This window comes from Girardinichthys multiradiatus, chromosome 17 (assembly GCF_021462225.1).
Source record: "Girardinichthys multiradiatus isolate DD_20200921_A chromosome 17, DD_fGirMul_XY1, whole genome shotgun sequence".
Taxonomy (NCBI): Eukaryota; Metazoa; Chordata; class Actinopteri; order Cyprinodontiformes; family Goodeidae; genus Girardinichthys; species Girardinichthys multiradiatus.
In genome coordinates this window covers 17,348,485-17,370,136 of record NC_061809.1, presented here as the reverse complement: position 1 = coordinate 17,370,136, position 21,652 = coordinate 17,348,485, and the positions used below count along the sequence as shown (strand labels likewise).

The 21,652-nt window shown below is 37.8% G+C and overlaps 1 protein-coding gene across 1 annotated transcript in view; it reads right to left on the bottom strand.

Annotated features, from left to right (window-relative positions):
* Positions 1–21,652, bottom strand: part of cacna1c (calcium channel, voltage-dependent, L type, alpha 1C subunit) — a 290,444-nt gene that overhangs the window by 99,574 nt on the left and 169,218 nt on the right. The window contains exons 5-8 of the mRNA XM_047389522.1: positions 17,028–17,167; positions 14,386–14,538; positions 13,200–13,399; positions 7,370–7,473 (exon numbers count right to left, since the gene is read on the bottom strand). Coding sequence (XP_047245478.1) covers positions 7,370–7,473; positions 13,200–13,399; positions 14,386–14,538; positions 17,028–17,167 — 597 coding nt within the window. The remainder of the gene's footprint in view (positions 1–7,369; positions 7,474–13,199; positions 13,400–14,385; positions 14,539–17,027; positions 17,168–21,652) is intronic.

The window sequence follows — 21,652 nt, the reverse complement described above, 5'->3', positions numbered from 1 at the left end:
TCACACAAGTAGTGTGTTTGAGGGGTGGCATTAAAACTTAGGAATTTGAAGCCAGTAAATGTAGTCTGATTTAAAATCAGACAGTGAGGGGGGAAAGGGTTATCTGTCTTTTTATTCAGTGTATATGTGGTTTCAACTGTTTATACTTCCAAGGTTTAAGTACTAAAACATAAGGGTTCATGCTGATTTTTCTATTCTATCTGTCACCCTTAAGCTCCCTTTTCTGCCTCTTTTAATTTTTATCTTTCTTTAAGCTGAATTGACAATGCCTTGTTCTGCTTTTTCATTTACCATTATAAACTGCTATGTTTTGGTCTCCAAATTGTACTGTAGCTGTTCTTGTTTCTGTTTATCAATTAGTTATAATGCCAACCTGAGACACCAATGGGAAACCATTTGGTAAAAGGTCAGACTGTGTAGTGTGCTGACAGCATCATTACTCACAGTCAAATAGAGTCAGTATGCCAAACCAACCCCAAGCTGTTTGGACCAGATAGACCTCTAAAACATTCTCCTGCACATAACCAGAAGCTTCGGGTCAAACATCATAACAAAAGATAAACGGTTCTGAAAGAAATAAAGCCGAATTTACACAATTTTATACAATCAAAACAATGAGATTTGTAGTAGTACTTGCTCTAGTTATGCCAAATTTAGATATATCAGCTCACATAAGCACAGTCCTTCCAGCAGTCGACAAATATGTTGGTTTTTACCACTGGGTTTCTTTTTTTCTTTGTTTTATATAAAGAGGACAGTTTTTTTGTGCCGGTACAGCAGTGCTGAGTACAGAGTTTTTTCAGATGGTAGTCCCAGAAACAGCAGTGTTGTAGTAACACAGAGACAATAACCAAAAGGTCTCTGTGTTCTTAAGGCAGAAGCAGAAGTGTTTCGACTACAGTCAGCTAAAATCTATCAGCAGTTTACATTGTTCACTTCGCAAAGGTCCTGAGTCTCAATTTCCAGGAGCTCTGATGACAAACCTACACTGATAAAATTAGCCATACCCCTTGAAAATTCACAGTTGATCACTTTACAACCACAAAATTCTATGTGTTTTATTGAGATTTGATTAAATAGAACAACATAAAGTAGTGTACAGTTGATTTTAGGTACATACTTTGACTAGACTATTCTAACACAAGAAAATACTTTAAACCACTGCTTTGTAGCTGTCTGTATGTTTAAGGTCCTGCTGAGACATGGATGTCTGTCCTAGCCTGACCAGTTTCCCTGTCCCTGCTGAAGAAAAGCAACCTCAAAGCATGATTCTGCCACCAACAATTAGGTGACTTTTGAAAGCAAATAGTTGCACTGGATTTTATTTAATGGAATTAAATGGGGCACAGTTTTTTATCTGTAAAAATTTGAAAAACTATATCCTGTATTCCTTGATCACAAACGTCACAATGATGTGGTACTTTGTTTAGCATAAAGTCTGAACAAAATAAATGGAAGTTTGTGGTTGTAACAGGACACAATATGGAAAAGGTCAAAGGGTATGAATACTTTCACAAGGCTGTGTATCACAGAAACACATTCCTCTTTATGCATATCATATTTAATGCAAACAACACAAGTAACAGACAGGGAAGGGAAATAAACATAGATTTTCTGAGCCAGGAGGCCAGGCACTAAACTCCCCATTTTCCCCAGAAACACAGCAGTGAGGCAGGAAGGAGAAGTTGGTTTTAAATCATCTCTGGTCTGCCCTTACCCGCTCAACACCCCCAAAACCAAGTTTAGTACAAAGAAGGAGCCGATGATGATTAAGGTCACAAAATAGACCCAGGGCCACCTGTAATCTACTGCGTCATTCACCTAAGATATGGAGCATGGAAGAGAAAATGGTCAAAGGAGAGTAAGTATAAAAAAGAAAGATGATGGGATAAAAGGGAGAGACATTCATGGGAATGAAAAGGGGGATGAAGAAGGGAGCAAGGGAAGTAGTTAAAAATAAAAATTATTACAGAGTCATTTCATATTTGCAGATTATATTCAAAAACATATCAATTTTACATGAATGTTAAAAGAATGTTTTGTTTATTTTGTTGAACTGTCATGAATTAACCTTTTGAATGAAGTCATGAAAAACTCACATGATAAACAACTTGTCTTATAAAGTTTATAAATTATATTAGGAACCAGATCATGCTTATTTATCTCATCATAAAATCATTATCTGTCTAAAAGCGCTCTGATTTCATATAAACACATCAAAACCAGCCTTTTCAGGCTTATTCCCTGTTGAGGAAAAACGTCCTTATTTAGTTAGACACATGAACAGTCTGTGCGGCAAGACTCCCAAGAATTGGATATAATTATAGCCCTCATGATGAAATGTTAACTCTCCAGGACTCCAACCTTTCCAAATAATTTAATTCAGGAAAAAAAATCAAGAATATCCTTAATGAAATTAGTTTCAGTTCCATAGTTTATTAGATTAAAAGTTTCATATTTAAATATAATCTTTATGTAACATGTAAGTTTATTAGAATTGTTAGGATAATTATATGTGGAAGATCTGGAACATCTTAAAAATAATTAACTAAATGCTGTTCCTGTTTAGTATTTCATAATTAATCCCATGATTTCTATCTTTATTGCCTTATTTCCTCCAGGCTCCACTCTTGCCTCAGAAGAAAGAATTTTTCCCCGTGTGTTTTTCCTGCAGTGCAGGACTTTTTAGCATTCCACCCCAGTGAATGACCTGAGGGGTGAATTATTTATACCCCTGTGTGTCCTCGCAGACCAGGAGGTGCTCACGCTAAAACAGTGTGACTTGGCAAAGAAGAGTAAAAATGCACCCAAGTGCCGTACTTAGAGAAGGAAATCATAAGCATACAGAAACTACGTCACCTTTCATACTTCCAGAAACATCTCAAGTGCAAAGCATAACTACATTTTTGTGGGACTAAAAAAGCAAAACAAGAAGGTCACTTAGCAATCAATAAGAACATAAAATGTTTGGGCGTGATGTAATCAAATTGAAAGAACATAGCTAGGGTAGACGTTTGTGTGCTCATGTGTCCATCACATACAGGTTGTGACATGATGTGTCCCCAATACAACTTTCGAAAATGTACATGATAAATTTGAATCCATCTTTGATCATCTTTGAGCACATGTGTTATTTTTCCAAGCTTGTGGAAAAGAAAAGAAAATGATTGGACTGATTATCAACATCTTAATTTGTGGTTAAACGAGCCAGAAGAGACATTTTGCAGCTCCTTTTAATAGGGGTGTAACAATACATCCAGCTCATGAGATTCTAGCAATGCTTGATGGAAAACTGTGACTCAAAAATGCACTGGTGGAAAGCTCAAATTCATTTTTTTCTATTGCTAGAACACACCCTACCTTAGCTCTAGCAACAAACCTGTGTGGTGTGAAATTGTTTCTGATAGAAGAAATTTTTTTTTTATTTAACTATCAGTGATGTGCTTTAAAATGAAGCTATGGGAAAAACAAAAGGTGTGAGAAACTTTTTAGAAGAAAATAGTTTACTATGGAAGCTTGTTGGCTGTTTATTTAGGCTGCCACTGAAGAGAGCTTTACTTTGGTGAATGATGGTCACTTTATCCCTTGGTCATAAACTATTTTTTCAGTTTTGGTCGTTCATACCTCAGGTTTTGGGGGTAGAAAAACTGGCCAACTACTACTTTAAGTACCGTATTTTCCGCACAATAAGGCGCACTTAAAAACCTTTAATTTTTTCAAAAAATGACAGTGCGCCTTGTAATCCGGAGCGCCTTATATATGGATCAATTGGTTAATTGGTTGATCCATACTGGTTGTACACGGCGCTCTGTCAAAATGTTTCAGTACGACTGGTAAACTACAAAGCCGCACCGCTTGCAGCATTACGGCTACCGTAGTCAGGGGCGTCGCCGAAGTAATAGCGGTAAACACCTGTACTGTGCTTACTCCTAGTCCAACACCACTTGTGTGTGTATAACGTTTGAATGTACTGTTGCAGGAAATGCCTGAACTATATGTGATTAGAAGCTCAGTGTGTGGGGTGTATGTTTCGTGTGTGTGTATGGAAGATGTTGACATTACTCCTCCGGACAGAGGTGGCGCTGTGTGCTGCCGTAGCTGAGAATCAAGAGTGAAGGAGTGACGTCGGTATTATTGTGTGTGTGGGGTGGGTAGAGACGGCGACCGGAGCAGCGGTGTATGAGTCTGTAAGCCCTGTGTTTTTACGTGCTGCAAAGTCATTAAAAAGAACCCCGAATCTCGTCAACAACTCAGTGTTTTGATGCTGTTTCTTCATGCTCAACTCAGCAACGTATGAGTGAGGGAGTTAACCCCGAGGAAACTAGTAACTTCGGCCCTGGAGAAAGCGTCTCCCCTGTGTCATCAGACTACGGTCAGGGGACAGAAACAGGAAAGGTTAACAGTACTAACGTTTGATTTAGTGCATCAAACTGTTTCTTTTACGTGTTTACTGAATCAGGGAAAAGTTCCCTTTCACGTTTTAACTAACGTTTGATTTCAACTTCAACTTCATAGACTCCAATGCATTCCTAACGTGCGGTTGGCTCTATTCAATAGAATTCTATGTAGAGGAGACCTTACCATGAGAGTGAATGGAGTTATCAGAACGCTGGTTTGTAGTGTATTAATAAAGTTTGACTGACTGACTTATCTGACTGTTTTGTTGACATTCTCTTTAGCACAGCTCCATCTAGTGGATGCATAACGCAACCCCAGTCAAACGTTTGACTGCAGTAGCTTCTATTCTATGCACCTTATAATCCGGTGCGCCCTATATATGAAAAAAGTTCTAAAATAGGCCATTCATTGAAGGTGCGCCTTATAATCCGGTGCGCCTTATAGTGCGGAAAATACGGTAAATGTATACCCACCTTGGGGACGTCTCCTTCAATTAGCTAATGGTTAAATTGACTCAGAAGAAATTTTAGCAAATACCAGGAAAGCTGAACATACTAGCAAAGGTGCTCTATTTTATGACTTTCAGCATTCAGCCTCTTGTTTGTCATGCAACATGCTGGATTTTTAAAATTGACAGCCTTTTGGAAATCTCACAGTTAAGGTAACAGTCTACAGACTCTACAGCCCACTGAGCGACAGACTGTATTTCCCAGCTGAGGCTACATGTTGAACTCGTTCAGACACGACTCAATGTTGCCTCTATATGTAGCCGTGATGGAGACAAAAATATGGTTAAAGGGTTCAAAAAAGGTCTGTGAATCATGAAAAAATGTGAGAACTCATAAACTGAAACTCAAAGAAAGCTTAATTTCATTTAATATGAATGGACTTCATTCTTTTTTTACTTGTCTTATTGTGGTAAGTGATCAATGTAAGGAAAATAAGTATATCTTTTATGGCTAAGAATTGAGATAATAGTCATAAATGTGAAGCCATATTTGACATTTGTGCAGTAATAATGAGAGGAAACAATGCACATTTTATTCTGAAGTATTGCTAAACATTCAAGTAGTACAAGCTGTGAAGCAACAAGAAAAGACAACACCCTTTCTGAATGTCACCAGTCTACATTTAGTTTGTTTTTACGAAAGTAAAATGTTTGTTGTTTCCAACCAGAGCAACAGTCCCATACTCTACGCTACGTTGACACATCAATGAAAGAATATCTCTGCAGCAGATGAGGGACAGAGTTTAATTTTTATTTACAAAAAAAGAATTTTGCACGTACAGAGACTGATGCTTACAGTTACTAATGCTAACCTACCAATCATGGTCAATGCTAATGTTAAAAGCTAAAGACAGTTAAAATGGGCTCTCTTTAAGGCTAAACAATATGTGCAAAATTTATTGTCATTGCAATACCAGTGGGTGCAAAATTCATATTACAAAAACTGTTTGGAGTGCCACAATTGCTTAATAGATTCCAAGTGTTAAGAACTTGCTTTTTACATGGTACATAGGTGGGACTTAGTAATTGTACTGTTAGTCTCAGGTCAATTTTACTGTAAGTCTCAGGTGTCAAGTGCCAAGTAAAGGCATGAAGGTCCCAAATTGAGTCCAAAGTCAAGGCATGCAAGTCTCGAGTTGAGTTGAAGTCCTAAACTTTTAATTTTGAGTCTTAACAAAGTCATTTTACCAAATATGTAATTTGATCAGAATAATAATAGTGTTGAGATATTTAAACAATTTTAAAATGTGTTTTTGTTTGCCAGAACAAACCAGCAAGAGGAGGTGCACTTTAAAATCGTATGAAAATGAAGAGAAGAAAAAAATCGGTGCTAGCTAAATCGCAGGCTGAGCCATCTAAAATCAAGGTTAGTACAGGTCGAACTCACTTAAGTTAGGTGGAGCGGACTCAGAGTGGAGCCGGGGCCCAATAGTGGTACAAAGCTGTGAAATGCCAGAACAAATAGAGCAAAATCTGAAAGAAAGTGACTTCTATCTGCTTTGTTTTGTTTTTTATATATATATTTTTTTTAGAAGAAGTACTTCCATTATGACTTCAGTGAAGACATTACAGTTATACTGTGTCTTAGAGCATTTTGCCATTATCGAACACAATTGCAGCACATTTATGGCAGCTCTGGCATTCCATACACATAACTATGTTTCCTTACAGTAAACTATAAGTACATTATAGAAAATTAGTTCAAAACGTGCATGCGTGGGTTCTCACCGGGTACTCCGGCTTCCTCCCACAGTCCAAAGACATGCCTGTTAGGTTAATTGGTAACTCTAAATTGCCCTTAGGTGTATGAATGAGTCTGTGCATGGTTGTTTGTGTTTTGCCCTGCGATGGACTGGCGACCTGTCCAGGGTATACCCTGCCTCTCACCCATAGACTGCTGGAGATAGGCACCAGCTCCCCCGCAACCCACTATGGAATAAGCGGTAGAAAATAACTGACTGACTGACTAGTTCAAAACACCAGTTCTCTTCTGGTGCATACCAATGCGCACAGTTGGTATAAACATCCTGTGTCTCCAATTTGCATCCAAAAAAGCTGGGTATAAAACAACCAAAACCACAAGAGTACAAAATATGAAGGAGTGAAATGACCAGCCATAAACATAGCTATCTGAGGCTCCTAATAATAGGCTAAACTTACTTCCCCAAAAGATGTCACAAACTGACTGTAATTGGATAATGTGAGATTTTAATGCTGAAAGATCTTTTTAATGTGAAGTTGTTACACCTCTGCTAGTTTGCATTTCATTTCTTTTAGAGAGCAAAGTAGTAGAAAGCCAGTGGATGGCTATATTTGTATGTCTTTGACTTTTTTACATAACTTTTTATACCTTGCAATTATTTCAAAGTCTCAATAATCAGTTTCCACATCTAAAGCAAGACATATAAGCACGGCACACACAATACGCATTCGCATGTACATGACAACAGCGTAAGCTCTTACCCGCTCAACACACCCAGAACGAGGTTGAGAACGAAAAAGGAGCCGAAGATGACGAGAGAGACAAAATAGACCCATGGCAGCTCATAGCCCATAGCATCCTGCATCTGAAGGAGAGGAGAGGCAGAGGTAGAATGGGAAAAGAAGAAAAAAAGAGAGGATTAACAGGGGGAACAAATAGGTTAAGATTAAAAAGGTAGAAACAAGAGATGGATTAGAACAAGAGGGAAAAAAAAAAAAAGTAAATGTTCGAGGCAGCAGAAGTCCATAGAAAAGTGTCTTAAAGTTTTAAAAAAGATGAAGTGTAAAAAGAGAAAAAAAACATGCATGTTAAAAAGAGCTGAAAATGAAGTTGGTTAGAAGGCAAAGCTTGTCATATATCTGATTAATAATAAAAACCCTTTAAAAAAAAACCTTAATAAATGTTTGAGCTGTTGAACACTTTTCTTTTTAAAGGTATGTGTATAAATTGCTGCTCCGTTGCTTTTAGGTTTTTTCTTGAAACAAAAAGCCATTTAAGACAGGATTTGTTTATTGAGATGAATTTGTGGGACATTCACTGGAATATTTAATTTGGGACCAATCAGATGCGGGGCTGATGTCAATGGAATAAAGAGCGATATCTAAACTCTTGACTACAGAAGAAAAAGAATCTAAGCAGCCCCAATGATAATTTCAAGTTCTGTCTATTATAGCACTTTATTTTAGTTAGGTAGACAAAAAAAAACAATACTTTTTTGTCATTTGCTTTTACTGCAGTGGATGCTGGATATTCTTTGATATATTTATGCATCCAGAATGTCCATGACAATGCAAGTACAATACAAATGTATGTCAGACGTACAGTTTGCCTTATTTACTCTGAAAAGCTCTATGTCTGAATGTGTCTGCAGACTGCAGAGTCAGAATAGCAACAGAAGGGGTCCAGAGCTTGTAGGCTATCTGTTCCATGTGCATACATGTGCACACACAAAACCAATCCACACACATACACTACATATTCATATATTTTTCTGTATGAACATCATAATACATGCTAGCTATCATATTTAGAGTTAATAATTTTGAAAAAAATTTATTTGTCAAAGTCAACTTAAATTTTGTAATGTTTCTTGCTTTAAAGCTATACTTCACAGGCAATGTCATCAAAATCATCTGGCATGAAATAAAAAAAGCATTATTTGCAATTATGAATAGAAGTGCACAAAAGTACAAACTTTTGCTGGTCTTAGTAAAAAAAAATTTTTTTTACGAAGGACTGATTTTATTATTTTTACAATTATATTACAATGAATTTCAAAACATACATTTCATTTTTTAAATAATTTTTGTCAGAATAAAAGAGCATAACATACCCTCATTTATTTAAGTGTAGATATTTTTTCTAAACTGGAAATATTTTTAGTATCTATCTATCTATCTATCTATCTATCTATCTATCTATCTATCTATCTATCTATCTATCTATCTATCTATCTATCTATCTATCTATCTATCTATCTATCTATCTATCTATCTATCTATCTATCTATCTATCTATCTATCTATCTATCTATCTATCTATCTATCTATCTATCTATCTATCTATCTATCTATCTATCTATCTATCTATCTATCTATCTATCTATCTATCTATCTATCTATCTATCTATCTATCTATCTATCTATCTATCTATCTATCTATCTATCTATCTATCTATCTATCTATCTATCTATCTATCTATCTCCATCCATCCATCCATCCATCCATCCATCCATCCATCCATCCATCCATCCACAGCCGAAAAATGCTGTTACAGATCATTTGTAACTACGCAATCAAGATGGCACCGTGGATGGCAACCTCGGCCTTTTGCTCTGTTGTGTACTTTGCGTTTTTTCAAAATTTTTCATTAACCCTAACCTCACTGAGATCTTGGTTGGCCGCAACGGTTCTCTATGCCCGGGGTGCTTGTGAAGCTTTGGCATCTGGGACTCTGTACACCTTTGTCCTCAATCCCTCCTGTTTGCTCCCTGGCTAACAAAATAGATGAACTTCTGCTTCTGAGGTCTAAAAACTCTGCCACCCTCTGTCTCACTGAAACTTGGCTTGGTGTGCACTATGCCGGGTATCCATCTGTTTTAAGCGGAGCACAGCGTGGAGCTCTCAGGGAAAAAGAGAAGAGATGGAATGTGCTTTTACACAAATGAACGTTGGTGTACTGATTTCACAGTATTACAGAAGACATATAGCCCCTATCTGAAGTCATTTTTTAATAGACTATAAACCTTTTTATTCACCTAGGAAGCTCTCCTCTTTTGTTCTGACCGATGTTTACATCCCACCACAAGACTGCACATCAGAAGCTGAAAAACATTTTCTCAACAGATGACCCAACATCAGGTGGGAATGGTCTGAAAAACATTATTTACTACAGGACTTCATGTCCTCACCCTGAGCAGAATCCTCATCTGGCAGACAAGCTTGACATCCTATACTGCAGGTTATAAAAGCAGCTGTTCACCTGCGACCAGCTTGTCCACATCTCACTCTGACACAAAAGCGTCCCATGCACCAACCACCCCCCTTCTCCTCAGACCCACCTTATCTGGATGTAAGATCCCTGAGGATTGTAAATAGGCTCTTTGAGCCTCAGACCAGGAAAGCTCCAGGTTCTGCCAATGTCTCCCCCTCATGCCTGAGAACCTGTGCTGACCAACTGGTCCCGATCTTCACTCAGATTTTCAACAAGTGTCTGGAGCTATGTGAGGTTCCGCCTTGCTTCAAACGCTCCACCATTATCCCAGTACCCAAGAAATCCACCATCACAGAACTAAATGACTACAGAGCCTGACATCTGTGGCCTTGAAGCATGTGAAGCACATCACAGCCCCTCTGCTAGACCACCTGCAATTTGCTTACCAGGCAAACAGGTGCAGTCTATTTGAGACTACACTTCTTCCTGCACCATCTCGACCACCCAGGGACGTACACCAGACTTCAGACTGGCCTTTGACACCATCAACCCAGATAGAAGGTGGATCGGCTGGTCTACTGGTTTGGTCAGAACCATCTGGAGGGTAACCCGGTCAGGACAGTGGAAATGATGGTAGACCTCCAGAGAACACTCCACACACTGCATCCGTTCACCATCCTCAATAACCCTGTGTTTACTGTGGATTACTTCTAGCTCACAGGACCTGAGATGGTCCTCATACACAGACACTGTTCAGAAGAAGACCCAACAGACACTGTACGTCCTTCACCAACTCAAGAAGTACAACCTGCCATGGGAGCTGCTTGTCATTTTCTACACTGCCCTTTTTCAGTCTGTTCCATACACATCCATCACTGTGTGGATTGGCTCATCCACAAAACAGGACAGGTCCAAAATTCAACAAACAATTATGCCCGCAGAGAGGATCTTCAGAACTAACCTTCCTCCATCCAAAACTTGTACAGGTCAATGATTTGCATATCTTGTTCAACCTATATGCAATTGAATACACTACAAAAACAAGATATTTAATGTTAAAACTGTTAAACTTTATTGGTTTATTGCAAATTTTGAATTTGATGTTTGCAACTCAATCCAAAAAAGCTGGGGCAGGGGCATGTTCACATCCCATTTCCTTTTAACCTTTTACTTTTAACAACTCTCAATAAGGACACTAACAATAACTAATTGTTGAAGCTTTGTAGTTGGAATTCTTTCCCATTTTTGCTTGATGTACAACTTCAGTTGGTCTACGGTCCAGAGTCTCCATTGTTATATTTTGCGCTTTATAATGCACCCTACATTGTCAATGGGAGACAGGTGTGGACTGCACGCAGGCCAGTCTAGTACCCACACTTCTTTAATGCGGAATGTGGCTTGGCATTGTCTTGCTGAAATAAGCAGAGATATCCCCAAAAAAGACATGGCAGCATATGTTGCTTCAAAACCTGTATGTAGATTTCAGCATTAATGGTGCCTTCACAGATGTAACAGTTACCCATGCCATTGCCACTGATATGCCCCCATTGAACTTTGTGATGCTAACAATCTGGATAGTCCTTTTCCTCTTTGGCTGAAAGGACTATGACGTCCATGATTTACAAAAAAACAATTATAAAGTTCGGCTCGTCAGACCACAGCACACATTTCCACTTTGTGCCAAGCCATTTCAGTTGAGCTTGGGCCCAGAGAACCGACAGTGCTTCTGAGTGTTGTTGATATATGGCTTTTGCTTTGCATGGTAGAGTTTTAATTTGCACTTGTAGATGTAGCGACAAACTGTGCTAACTGACATTCTGTAACAATGATCTGTTACAGAATGATGTCGGTTTTCAATGGAGTGCCTCCTGAGGGAATGAAGATCATGGGCAGCAATTTAACCAGATTCTCTGAATCTTTCATGATATTATCGAGTGCAGATTATGAAGTCCCTAAATTCCTTGAAATTGTACATTAAGAAATGTTCTCAAACTGTTGGACAACTGCTTATGTAGTTGTTCACAGTGTGGTGAACCTTGACCCATCCTTGCATCTGAGCCTTTTGTTTGCTGCTTCATTTATGCCCAGTCGTGACACTCACCTGTTTCCAATTAAGCTGTAACCTGTGAAATGTTCCAAACAGGTGATTTTTGAGCATTCCTCAATGTTTCCAGTCTTTTGTTGCCTCTGTTCGAGTTTTTTGAAACGTGTTGCAACCATCTAATTCAAAATGAGTGAACATTTGCAAAAAATAAAAAAATAAAGTATCAGTTTCTACAATGAATTTATGTTTTTTTGTAGTGCATGCAGTTGCATGTAGTTTGAAATGAATTTGTTTTCCATTTTTATTTACATTTTACACAATGTCCCAACTTCATTGGAATTGGGGTTGTAGGGTCAAGAAATGGGCAGCTAGTACCTTTGCAAATCCACACACCCTGGACACAAACTGTTTCGACTTTTTCCTTCAAGTTGGTGCTACAAAGCACTATTTGCAAAAAAGAGCTTCCACAGAGACTGTTTCTTCTCCCAGGCTGTCAGTCTGATCAACACTTAACAGTCAGAGTGCCCAGGTCACCACCATGTATATTTGTAGCTTGTCTTTCTCTTTTGTAAAAACACTGTATATATACTGTGCAAATTTTTATTTTCATTTTCCCCATTTATGTGTTTGTATTTAAAACTCTTCACTGAGAGCAAAGTGGAACCGAAGTCAAATTCCCTGTTTGTGCACAAACTTGTCGAAGCTGACCCTGATTATGATTAACATTTAAACATCAAGGATCGCACATTTTAATTTGCATGTTTACCACTGATGTAAAAGACCGTTCTAATGCAAATGGTCCTGGCAAACCCTTGTAGGTTTTTAGGCCCTATGTAGCTACTGTATTTGCTTATGCCTTGGGCCAGCATTTGTTGAATATAATATACACATACTAGAAAAACCAAATTATTTCTGAATTACAGCAGATTTTCTTATAAAATCCATGACAAAGCTACATGAGGCCATCTGCAGCCCAGTGACCTATGGAGAGGTAGAAAAAACCCTAAGGACCAGCCTTATAAATGTTTGATTTAACAGTCTAATACATTGTGAATGAGGAAGAGTTAATGTCTTTATTCATGCTGTACATTCTTGTGGATCATTTACACGTGTGCACACAAAGGTGCCTATTTAACACCTGAATAAAGAATTTTTCTACATGCTCCAAATTAATCTGTACCTTCAATTACACTGCATTGTCTGCACAGAAATATAATCGAGATATAATCAAACTCAGGGTATGTGTGTGTTATATCTCATGCTCTAATGAATCTTTGTATGAATCTTTTCTTTTCTGCAACAAAATAAATAACAGTTGTGGTGAACGGCTCACCCAGTACAGCACGTCCGTCCATCCTTCCATGGTTATACACTGGAATACAGTCAGCATGGCAAAGGCAAAGTTGTCAAAGTTGGTGATACCATCATTTGGGCCTTCCCAACCCACTTGGCAGATTGTTCCGTTCTGCATGCAGTGTCGACCATAAGCCCCGTCAGGTGCACATGGTGCTGGTTTTTCCTCTGCATTTGTGCCTGTGACAAAAGGTGGAATTTTGTTCATCAACATGGAAATACATAAATGGATATTCATCTGTTTGGAGAGCAAAATAAATTTAGATTTATATAAATTAAATGGTAAATTATTGCATCAAATTACATTATTGGAAATTTGCATCATACACACACTTCAACACTTTTTCCTCTTTTGATAAAAACTTGAAACTAAATCAACATAAAATTGTGTTGTTAGCACAACTGAGGCAGGATTTGTACTCAGCATTACATGCATGCATAGAGTCTTGTTTTTGCTTTTTGCCATAGATTGGAAACAATATAGTTCCTCTCCCGCTACAATTAATAGGTAGCACATAAAGACATTTAAAGATTTACTACATGTCGGGATTTTCTTGAGGGGTGGGTGGTGCTGTTGATGGGTGGAGTGCTTCCCTTGTGTAATGGCAGGGAAATCACTCATGTATTTTACAATAATAAAAATATATCCTAGTCACAGGTACTACTGGACCAGAACAGCTAAAAAAAAAAAATCCAACCAATGTGAAAAATAGTTAAATTAATTATACAAATTAAACTCTCCAGGGTGATGGATAGGAGAATAGTCTATCGACACTCAACCTATGCAAAGGTAATGCCTATCCTGGGGCTGATAACATTACCATAACAACATTACAATCCATTTCCATCAAACACCTTGTACTTAAAGTTGTTTCAATCATTATGACAGCTCCTGTTTCAATAATTGTACAAATCATTCATACTCTAAAAAATAAATGATGTTGTGAATAATTAATGAAAATGTTTAAGGTATGCATTCTTTTTCTTTTCACCCTGTATTTCTGATGGATGACTTTGTACTACAGATTTAAGTTCATGCACAGTCAACCTTTTAAAATGAACAAAAATAGGCAGGGTAAAATAGGGCAGTAAACACCAGTACTTATCTTTCATCTTTAAAAAATAATGTTCTTATTGCTTGCCTTTTAATATGTGCATGCAACTACCTGAATGGTTGTGAACGCAGGTCTTGTGCATCTTGCCCATGAAGAGCTCCAGGCCAATGATGGCGTAGATGATGATGACAAAGAGGACCAGGAGGGCAATGTGGAGCAGAGGAACCATGGCTTTGATTATGGAGTTCAACACAACCTGTAAACCTGCAGCACAAGGACAATGGCTAAGACCAAGTAGGGACATATCAGGACAGAAACCTGTATGGAAGCAGTTATATAGTAAGTGTAAATTGTATTAGTGAAGTGCTCACCATGAAGCTGGATACTGATGGACAATTTGTCCATACTATATAATAATTAGTAGGAAAGCTGCTGCTCCAAGGTATGTAAATATGAGAGATTGCAAAGAAATCTGATACTGCATTTTTCAATACAATATATAAAAATGTGTTTATTAAAATAATTGCTTTCTTATAAAAGGTTTTAAGACACAGCTGTTGCTAATCACATACAGTGCAGTTTTACATGGTAAAAAGAGGTGGTGGCATCATTGTAGCTTAATATTTGAACACTCCATTAACCAAAGCTCATGTAAATTGTTTAGTTTCTTGGCCTAATGGTTTGGGTTATTGTTAAACAGTTTTATTCATCTCCTCCATCATTAATTTGGTGTGTTTGGAATTATTTTCCTGTTGAAGCAAACAGCTGTGTCCAGGTTTCAGCCATCTCTCTTTTGATTTGTATTGATGTTGAAGTACCAGTACCACAGCAAACCAGTCCCTAATCGTCATGCTGCCACTACCATAATTGGCTGTGTTAGTGTTTCAAAGCCTCATCTTGACTGCTCCAACATATACCTTTCCATTGTGACCAAAATGGATCAATCTTTGTCTTATCTCACAAAAATGTAATGCCAGAAGGCATTTTGCTTCTCTGTGGAAGAAGCTGCAGATGTCAGTTGGGTTCGAAAGTGTTGATTTGGGAGCAGGGTTGTCTTTCATAGTCGATGTTGTTAAACTTGCTTCACTGTAGAAAGTGACACTGGTGTTTCAGCAGCTTCCAGTTTATAATAGGGTTCCATGTTACTGACTGTGGCTCAGCGGAAAGAGTAGTCGTCTCATAATCTGAAAGTTGAGGGTTCGATTAAAGCTTCCTCCTGCCACTTCTTGATCTGCCCCTGGGTAAGGCCCTTAACCTCAAGTTGCCTACCGAGCTGCATGTCTTTGTATGAATAGGTGCACTTTCAGAGTGCAATTAGGTGAATGTTGCTCCAGTATAAAGCGCTTTGAGTAGTTGCAATGACTAGGAAAAAGCTACATCAATTCAGTCCATTTGGTGTTTCTTTGATTGTTCCTTCATTCTGACCAATTTCCTTTTGTCTGAAGATAGAATTTTGATTGGGTGGTTGATATTTGGACCTAGTTGGGTGTGGTTATAGATAAAGCAGCCTTACATTAAGCTCCTAGTATGGCCCTGACGTGAACTCTTTTGGAAAGATTTGGTAGATTGTTAAAACTTTGCCTGTTCTGATAAGAAGAGTAGTCAAACATCCAGTAACAATTATGCTAAAAGCTTTTTCATAGCTATAAAAATATGACTTCTCTCTGTGTAATTCTGAATCATGAAACATTAAACATTATAAGCTTAGATCTAGTTTTTAATTTTAATTTAAATTGTTTTTAGTTGTTGCTTATGTATTCATTACACCCTGAAAAAGATTCATTGCATAATTGCAAAGCCTGAATTATGACACTAATGTCCATGAGTGAATGTGAACTTTTCGCTGGCACTGTAGATTAAGGTTAGTGCATCATTTATGCAATTTCTCTTCCATTTGTTCTTCGTATGAATTTACCATGCACTTGCAGCATGCTTTGTATCCAGCTCTAACCAATGACATTCCGTCTGTAAAACACAATTACATCTTAACAAAGTAAAATTGATGTTAATATGGTATCTCTGTGTATTTTTGGAAATAAGCTACTCATATAATCTCAAATCAAGCAGTTCAGCTTACATTTGTGTTGCAGTGAAGATTGTCATGCAGTTACATATAATTTTGCAACAAAAAAAAAGTGCAAAACTGCCATCAGTGATCCAGAACACTATAATCGGTTCTCGAACTTGTTGCTTTAATTTACATAACACAGTACAGGTTATTAAATATATTAAAGCTTAAATGACATGATTCACCTTCTTACTAAGTACTCTGAACAAGCACTTTGATTCCTTACTCTTGAGTTCACCCACACAGGATTTATTTTGGAAGTAATAATGCTGAGAGCACGTTAATGAAGCAGCATGCTCATCACCTGGGAGACATGAATGACTGAGTTGTGACGATACCAAATGAATAGAGAGGATTTAATCTAAACAATGAGTTGAACAAGACAGAATTGTATATCTGAGGACAGAGAGCATAAACACAGAGAAGTGTGCTCTGGTATCCTTTTTACCCACAGTTTCCATTCCTTTTGTGTCACATAACCTTCTACAGTATTGATTTCTGTAGTCCCATAGATAGACAGATAGGCAAGTCATCTGTTGCCCAGAATGTCTATATTTTTGAGATGGGAAAATTCACAGTGCATCTGGTGTGTGGCATCAAGCAGTAATATGAGGTTCATTTCCCAATAACCTTTTTCCACCTGATGCCCCATTCATTTTTTCTTCCCACAATTTTCAGTACTTACTGGGTACTCCAGAGACCAGTCTTAGCGGTCTTAGCACTCTGAATGCCCGCAGAGCCTTGACATCGAAGCCTGCAGCCTTCCCTCCAATCGGAGTGGCCCCATCTCCCTTTGTGGCCTGCTCCAAAATCGCACTGAATAACCTGTGGGATTGAGCAGCAATTTCAGTAAATATATTAAGTACATTACATTTTCACATTCAAGAAGACATCAGAAGAGGAAGGTGAAATAAATACAACAAAACAATCCAAATGTTATATATTATGGCCTTGTTTTTCTATTTTGGTTGGCACCAATTTTTATTAACATTTAAAAACAAGCATGTTTGTTTATAATTTTGAAACCAAAATTGATAAATGTGCATACTCATATACCTACAAGGACATTTTTACTAATCCAATGAAACATGCAGTTTTTTCTATATACAATTGTTTATTTTGTATTCTTACTCATACACTAATAAGCTGATCAGGGGGCAGTGTGCCATGGTGTCTTGCCCAAAGACACGTTGCCCCCCCCCCCCCCCCCCCCCCCCCCCCTTTTTTTTGAAAGAAATTTGGAGAGATTGTAATAGAATAAATTAGACCTGCTCAATTAGTTGGTATCCCTGTAAAAGCAGATCATTGGAAATATGAACAGCAAAACTACTCAGTTTTATCATTTTGAGCTCTCAACGTGTCATTATCATTGTACATGCTGCGTTAGTAAAACTAAGATGTTGTGTCCTTAGGCAAGACACTTTGCCTGCTGATGGTGGTCAAAGGGCCCGGTGGCGCCGTTTGCATGGCTGCCTCGCTTTTGTCAGTCTGCCTTTGTTTTAAAAATAATAGTCAAACTGTTTTTCAGCAACATTGCTTCTGCTCCTTATATATATATATATATATATATATATAGGAATGTAAAAAAGTATTCTTTTTTATGTGCCCCTGGGAAACAAAATATCTAACGTGCATATATATATATATATACACACCCACGCACACACACACACACACGCACCTTTAGGTTGCAAGTGTCATGTCATGCTCTGTTTGTGACATGTGTGAAAGATGCTATATAAATAAAATTTTATTGACGTTTTTTCTAAAAAATATCAGATTTGAATATCAAAATCTTTTATTTAACTACTTAATTGAGTATCTTTGTAAGTTCTCTACCATTTTACATTGATAATGTTTCTATTGATTGTGTATAACTACTGTGCTGTGAAAAATGTTTACCCCCAACAGATTTACTCTACTTATGCTTTTGTCACATTTAAATCTTTCAAGTCATTAAGCAAAGTTTAACATCAAAGGTAAGCTGAAGTACAAAAAGCTGTTTTTAAAATGATTGTATCTTTTATTAATGGAAAAAAGCAAATTTTTTCACAACACTGTCCCAGATCATATTGTGTAAATACAGGTCCTTCTCAAAATATTAGCATATTGTGATAAAGTTCATTATTTTCCATAATGTCATGATGAAAATTTAACATTCATATATTTTAGATTCATGGCACACTAACTGAAATATTTCAGGTCTTTTATTGTCTTAATACAGATGATTTTGGCATACAGCTCATGAAAAACCAAAATTCCTATCTCACAAAATTAGCATATCATTAAAAGGGTCTCTAAACGAGCTATGAACCTAATCATCTGAATCAACAAGTTAACTCTAAACACCTGCAAAAGATTCCTGAGGCCTTTAAAACTCCCAGCCTGGTTCATCACACAAAACCCCAATCATGGGTAAGACTGCCGACCTGACTGCTGTCCAGAAGGCCACTATTGACACCCTCAAGCAAGAGGGTAAGACACAGAAAGAAATTTCTGAACGAATAAGCTGTTCCTAGAGTGCTGTATCAAGGCACCTCGGTGGGAAGTCTGTGGGAAGGAAAAAGTGTGGCAGAAAACGCTGCACAACGAGAAGAGGTGACTGGACCCTGAGGAAGATTGTGGAGAAGGGCCGATTCCAGACCTTGGGGGACCTGCGGAAGCAGTGGACTGAATCTGGAGTAGAAACATCCAGAGCCACCGTGCACAGGCGTGTGCAGGAAATGGGCTACATGTGCCGCATTCCCCAGGTCAAGCCACTTTTGAACCAGAAACAGCGGCAGAAGCGCCTGACCTGGGCTACAGAGAAGCAGCACTGGACTGTTGCTCAGTGGTACAAAGTACTTTTTTCGGATGAAAGCAAATTCTGCATGTCATTCGGAAATCAAGGTGCCAGAGTCTGGAGGAAGACTGGGGAGAAGGAAATGCCAAAATGCCAGAAGTCCAGTGTCAAGTACCCACAGTCAGTGATGGTCTGGGTGCTGTGTCAGCTGCTGGTGTTGGTCCACTGTGTTTTATCAAGGGCAGGGTCAATGCAGCTAGCTATCAGGAGATTTTGGAGAACTGCATGCTTCCATCTGCTGAAAAGCTTTATGGAGATGAAGATTTCATTTTTCAGCACGACCTGGCACCTGCTCACAGTGCCAAAACCACTGGTAAATGGTTTACTGACCATGGTATCACTGTGCTCAATTGGCCTGCCAACTCTCCTGACCTGAACCCCATAGAGAATCTGTGGGATATTGTGAAGAGAACGTTGAGAGACTCAATACCCAACACTCTGGATGAGCTAAAGGCCGCTATCGAAGCATCCTGGGCCTCCATAAGACCTCAGCAGTGCCACAGGCTGATTGCCTCCATGCCACGCCGCATTGAAGCAGTCATTTCTCCAAAGGATTCCCGACCAAGTATTGAGTGCATAACTGTACATGATTATTTGAAAGTTGATGTTTTTTGTATTAAAAACACTTTTCTTTTATTGGTCGGATGAAATATGCTAATTTTGTGAGATAGGAATTTTGGGTTTTCATGAGCTGTATGCCAAAATCATCCGTATTAAGACAAGACCTGAAATATTTCGGTTAGTGTGCAATGAATCTAAAATGTATGAAAGTTAAATTTTCATCATGACATTATGGAAAATAATGAACTTTATAACAATATGCTAATATTTTGAGAAGGACCTGTATAACACAGGATTACATTTCACCTTCTTTTAGAAGCCCAATCTAAAGAGCTGACTGCCATGCAGGTAATCCAAAGTGGACTTCCTTCATCATATTCAAGGTAAGAACATAGACGAATCTGAGGTTTATATATATGAAACATTACCAAATATATTGGTTTGTGAATCATTGTATAGCCAGTTTAGCCCACATGATAAAAAAAAGTATTTTAATAGAAGCATAAGTCAAATAAGGAGTAACATCATATGGTAGTCTGATAATTCAGAAACATATGACTGCTGGACTTTTGACAAATATTGACAAGTTTTATTTCAAATAAAGCCAAATCAGTTTAGAAAAATTAATACATAACTCTACAAATGAGACAAGATCAACAGTTAGTGTTCTTTAGGTGGCTACACACAATTACATAAATAGCAACTTTGACAAACCTAAAAGCAGAAATATAATTTTCAATGACTTGTTCCCCTTCATGTGCTGTTGCCTTTAGCTGGCTATTATCCCTGTTGTTATTAAGCTTGAATTAATGTGCATCCAGCTGAGAATTGCATTCTTTTGCTTTCCCCCCCTGGTTCGGCTGCTAAGATTCTTTAAAAAATACTAGCTAACTAAGCTCAAAGGCCAGTCAGTGGTGTGTTAGTCATGGAGCATTATCAATTAGCAGCGATGAAATGGCCACTTGATAGGGCCTCTCAAAACACGTTGCCGTCTCTGCTTCTCTCTCTCAGCCTCTCCATTTGATTTACTCTGTATATGGGTGGGAAGCACGCCTTTGTTTTCAGAGTCTAAAGAGCACATCGAGGATCAACAAGTTAGCACCACCAGCGATTAATTTCAATTATTAATCAGAGCGTTTGTGTAGCAGCACATAAGGGCTTGTATACATCTACAACTAAACATCGGTTTAGCTGTGTACATTCATAAAGAGACAACAGCTTGTGAGGTATTATCATCATTAAAATTTCAATACTACTATGGTTTATATATAAATAATGACAAACAAACAAAATGATTTTACCTGAGTTAGCTATTTGTGTAAGTATTAAAATTATTTACTTTTTGAAGAACAAAAAACATCATTTATAATATGAAACCCTGAGATAAATGAAATTTGGAATTGTTTTTGTAATTGTGTGATTGACTAAGTTGACTTTTCTTGTGCAGAATTTTTGTTTGAATACTTGATTCTTATGATAACTGCATTTTTCCACACTATCCGTCTCTAAACATGGATAAGAAGTAAAATATGCATACAGGTGCAATTTCATACAAATTAGTCATCCAACGTTTATGGATTCATGTTTATTTCTGTCTTACAGCTAAGAAAAGCTCTCAAAAAATATAGTTTCTTAGAAAATGTAATACCAATAAAAACGTTTTTTAATACACAAATGTCGGCTTGCTAAAAAGTATGTCCATAAACGGTACAGTAGATGCACTCAGTCCTTGGTCGAGGCTCCTTTTGCATCTATGCAGCATGGAGGTAATCAGACTATGGCAGTGAGGTATTAAGGAAGCTGCTTTCATAGCTGCCTTCAGCTCATTTATTGTTGGCTCTGTTGTGTGTCATCTTCTTCTTTACACATTGCTGTTTCTGGCCAGTCATGCAGAATGATACCATGAT